The 4,464-nt window shown below is 38.9% G+C and overlaps 1 protein-coding gene across 1 annotated transcript; it reads right to left on the minus strand.

Moving 5' to 3' along the window:
• Positions 1 to 1,820: 1,820 nt before the first annotated feature.
• On the minus strand, positions 1,821 to 2,300 carry LOC149011653 (uncharacterized). Its single transcript, XM_089162714.1, has one exon. The coding sequence runs from the start codon at positions 2,298 to 2,300 to the stop codon at positions 1,821 to 1,823; it is 480 nt and encodes a 159-aa protein (XP_089018840.1).
• Between the last annotated feature and the right edge of the window lie 2,164 nt (positions 2,301 to 4,464).

The raw sequence follows: 4,464 nt of genomic DNA on the forward strand, positions 1-4,464 counted from the left end.
GGGACTCAGGTAAGGAGTTCAATCTAATATGGAATTTGAAATAGCTTACAAGATAGCAGAAGGAAATCTAAACACAAACAGGTAATCAGAAGAGAACCAAATGATGCTTTCGTCTCAGCCTTCATACACCCTAGGCCTCTTGTAGTGACAGTCTTTACTCATCAAGAATGATCGCCGGCCAAGAAACCCGAAACCAGAGAAGAACGAAACCAGAAACAAAGGGTATTCAAACCCTAATCAAATGTTCTCCCATCTACCGTCGAGTGCTCTTCCTTGTCGCCGGCCGCAGCTCCGAATTGCAGCGGCAAGATCTTCTTCACCTTCGCTCAACAAATGCAAGTCGAAGAACAGAGACTAGAAACCCTCGAGTGAGACCCCATTGCCCAAATCTGAATTTCGTGAAATGAATCTGATCTAAACCCCAACTGAACCAGAGACAACATATAAACATAGCTTGAACCAAAAAACTGTTTCAATACATGATACTAACCCGAACCGAACCCGGTTCTACAGATTACCCTTACAGGATGGAAACAAGGGAAGAAGGTGAGGGAAGCTATTGCAGTCATACATACCTTGAAAAGAAGTCTCTTGAGAATGCTTCCTGCATATACTCAGATTATGAAGGAAAAGCCTCACTTTTCCTTTCAGGTGATAGATTCCATATGCAAACCAAAGAAATTTACCATAAAGTAAATGGCTTAATATTGGAGATTTCAAAACGTGGCGATATCCCAGTTTAGAAATCTTTGCTTCCTGATGTGGATGAACAGACAATTGTTTTATGGATTCAACAATACATCAAGAGAAGATGATTTTTACTCCTTTATAATCATCAAACTAGACAGGACTCTCAAGAGAGTAAAACGAAAAATCCTAATAAGAAAAGAAGCAGTGATGATGGATCTGAGTCTGGTCTTATTGAAGGTTTTACTTGGTCTGATCTGAAAACTTGTTTAGAGGAAAGAAACTAGATATGGAGCCTTCAATAAGTTTTCAGATCAAGTATAACCATTGAGGTTGGTTATCAATGGACTCCTAGAAAGAGTTTGAAATGTCTTTATTCAGAGTTTTGGGCAACCTCCTATGATTTATGATTTTTGGGGCTCTCTAATTAAAGAGGGAGAGGGAGGACTGATATGTTTGCTCTGTATTCAAAGTGGGTTTGTATGATTTCCAAGAAAGGCTTAATTTCAATATCCTCAATGATGATAATCCTTAAATAAATGGATTCTTAATTTCATGTCTGCCCCTAGTCATAAACTAGAGAGACCACTATTAAGAGAAGGAAAACGTAGGTTTTCATGGGACTCTTAATAGGCCACTATTGATTTTTATAAATTAAAACGGTGAGCAATAGTAGCCAAACATTGAATGCACCTAAATGGCCAATAGGTGTCTCTTTTGGAAGGCTAGTTTTGTGGCTGACAAACACGCCTTAAGGGAAGAGATATATCCTTTGGAAACAACCTTCGGTTGTGTCTCTTGCTCTCCTATATAAAGGTGGGAGGGGTTTGTTATTCTTGCATGAACCTTTTGAAAATCATCAGTTTACTTTAAATTGTGTCATAGAAAACTAATTGGTGAATGTAGCTTTACGGATCCCTTAGTCCATCAATTACGGAGTGCACCGTCTGAGATGGAGGGTTGATTGATCTTGGAGGTGAAAATGCATTCTTGACCCGGGTGCACAATTCGGGGGCGTTTAAATACCTTAAGGAAAGTGCCGTTACCGGCACGTTTCAACTCTGCCACTTTTCATAAAGGAGATCATTAATGCTATTTGAAACAATTTTTTTTTTTTTTGGTAAAAAGATAATTTATTGAGGCGACAAAGCCAAGGGAACAGAGATACAAAGAGACTGTAACCAAGGAGAGGAAATGGGCCAATTCGTAGAAGTCGCCACCGAAAAGGCCCTCCGGGCTAAGGCATCAGCCACATGGTTGATGTCCCTAGAAATATTGGAAAATAAACATGATCCAAAGTACTGGCTTAGGTGATGGATATCCCAGATTATGGGTTGGATAGCCAGCAGGGGAAGCTTGTTCCTGTCCTGAACAAGGAGGAAAAGGTTCCTGCAGTCCACTTCAAAGATGGCTTCTTGAATCCCTTCACCTAAAGTGTGGAGGAGAGCAGTCCTGAGAGCCTGAGCTTCAGCCATAAGAGGGGAAGATGCTATACTAGGCACTGAGACCGCTAGCATAGGGGATCCTCCATGGTTCCAAATTACAAAGCCCAATCCAGCCTGCCCGGAGCTAGGATCAAAAGCAGCATCCACACTCACCTTAACCCAAAACATAGAGGGAGGTCTCCAGCATAGCTATGCTGGCCTATTCTATTGAATCTGATAAGAACCTAACTTGGCATGTCGGGTTTCTGTGAATTCAGTTGCCGCCTTCCATGCATACCAACCCACTTCTTCAGGAGACCAAGACATTTTCTTAAAGATATGGTCACTCCAAGCTTTCCAAAGGAACCAACACAAATAAAAACAACATGCTTGATGGGCCTTCTTTTCTTTCTTCGAGCCTACATCCATGTTGTTTAGCTGCTCAAGCCAACTTTCCAATTGTGTTTCTGAATTATTCACTCCTTTGAAGCCCAATGGGCTGCTGAACCAAGCCACCTGAGCAAAGTTACAGTTGAAAAGTATGTGATTGGTGGACTCAATGGTGGTTCCACATCTACCACAACTTGGGTCAATATTGAAATTTCTTCTTTGCATGGCTTCCCCTAAGGCTAGACCAGCTGCAAGTGCCCTCCACATAAAGAATTTAATTTTTGGGGCCACCAAACTCTTCCAAATGGACATCCAAATTGCCTCAGGTATTGATTTCCATCGGGGGGAGTGTGAAGATGAAGCTTGATGGGTGATTGTCCTTTCCTGCTCAATAATGAGAGCCTTATAAATCTCTTTGACTGTGACTTTTCTATCCTTGGCCCCCACCAAAGTGAGGACATCATCCCCTGGAAAAAGCCTAAGTTGGATTTGTTGGATTTGTCGGATGTCGTCTGTTTGGAATAGAGATTGAAGGATGTCCTCCTTCCACGTACTATTGGTATGGTCTATAAGTTGAGAAACATACCTTATAGGACAACCATGGGGTTGGGGACTTTGTATCTTAAAGTCATGGGCAGATGGAATCCATTTGTGCTCCCAAATTAGAATTGAATCTCCTCTTTCAACTCTCCAAACTAGGTGTTTTTTTAACTGTTGAAGCCCAATTACCAAGCTCTTCCAGGCCCACGAATCTGAAGCCTTACTTTTCACCTCCAATAAGGATTTCTTTGGGAAGTACACTGCTCAAACAAAATTGCTCCATAATGAATTTGGATCATGCCATTGAAACAAGATAAGTTTTCATATATATGATTATGTTTTATTTGTCTTATACGATTGCTCATGTGGTAATGTCTTTCCAACAATCTCGTGTAACAGGTGTGAACCTGACTTAAACTGCTTGATCCAACTTCTAGCCACGTTGTTTTATACTTTCATGGCTGGATACTTCGATATTGTCATTAGGTTTGTTGCTAAATAGTATATATGAAAGGGACAGGGTACCTGATTGGGCTTTTAAAGCTGCTACATAAGAGGGATGGGCTGAGATACAATTGTTATTACCATCTCTATTTGCTTATTTTTATTTTTGGTTTTAATTCAGTAGATAAAAACAATACATGTATGTATGTTAGAAGGGAAGCAATGCATTATTAAAAGTTAATTCATTTGTATTTTAAGCATTTGGCTACTGAAGTTATATTATGTTTCTTTTCGCCATAATAATGAGTAGTGCTTTCATTTCCATATATATGTAAACATATATGGTGATGGTTCAAGAAAACTATATATCATGAAATGTCTACATTTTTTTACTCAAATCGTCACATAATTTAGAGCATTGGTTTAGCTCTGAAGCAAATGAAAGTATGAAACCCCCCATATAGTGCTGTTTTTTGAGAAATCCTTATGAGTTCATCATGGATAAAGCAAATGAACTCATTGCATGAGAGTGTGACAAACAATATTAAACAACCGAACAAGTTGGTGAGTAGCAAATACCAAAGACAAAAAAAGCTAGCATACACACATTAATGAACAAATTAAAGACAAATTGGTGATGGACTAATGGAGACCAATGACCCCATGGACTTGTGTTGTCTAATCCTTAAGAATTGGAAATGCAACAACAAATGATAATCATGTATGAAACTGAAGGCACTAATCCTAGTTGTAATGATTTGAAATAAAATGAAAGAAATGCATAATTAATTGTACTAGGTTCTTATTTTTTTGGCCAAAACACAAGAATGCTAGAATTTTATTTTATTTTTTTTGGTCTAAGAAGAATGCTAGATTCATTTTTGACACAAAGTGAAAAGCCCCCAATAGCCCATTGTTCATTTTCTAATTAATGTGCCCAATTTTCCTTAAAAAATTATAATAAATCAAATCTTGATAC

This window comes from Hakea prostrata, chromosome 7 (genome assembly GCF_041222555.1).
Source record: "Hakea prostrata isolate BN-2017 chromosome 7, UWA_Hpros_2, whole genome shotgun sequence".
In the NCBI taxonomy this organism is placed as follows: Eukaryota; Viridiplantae; Streptophyta; class Magnoliopsida; order Proteales; family Proteaceae; genus Hakea; species Hakea prostrata.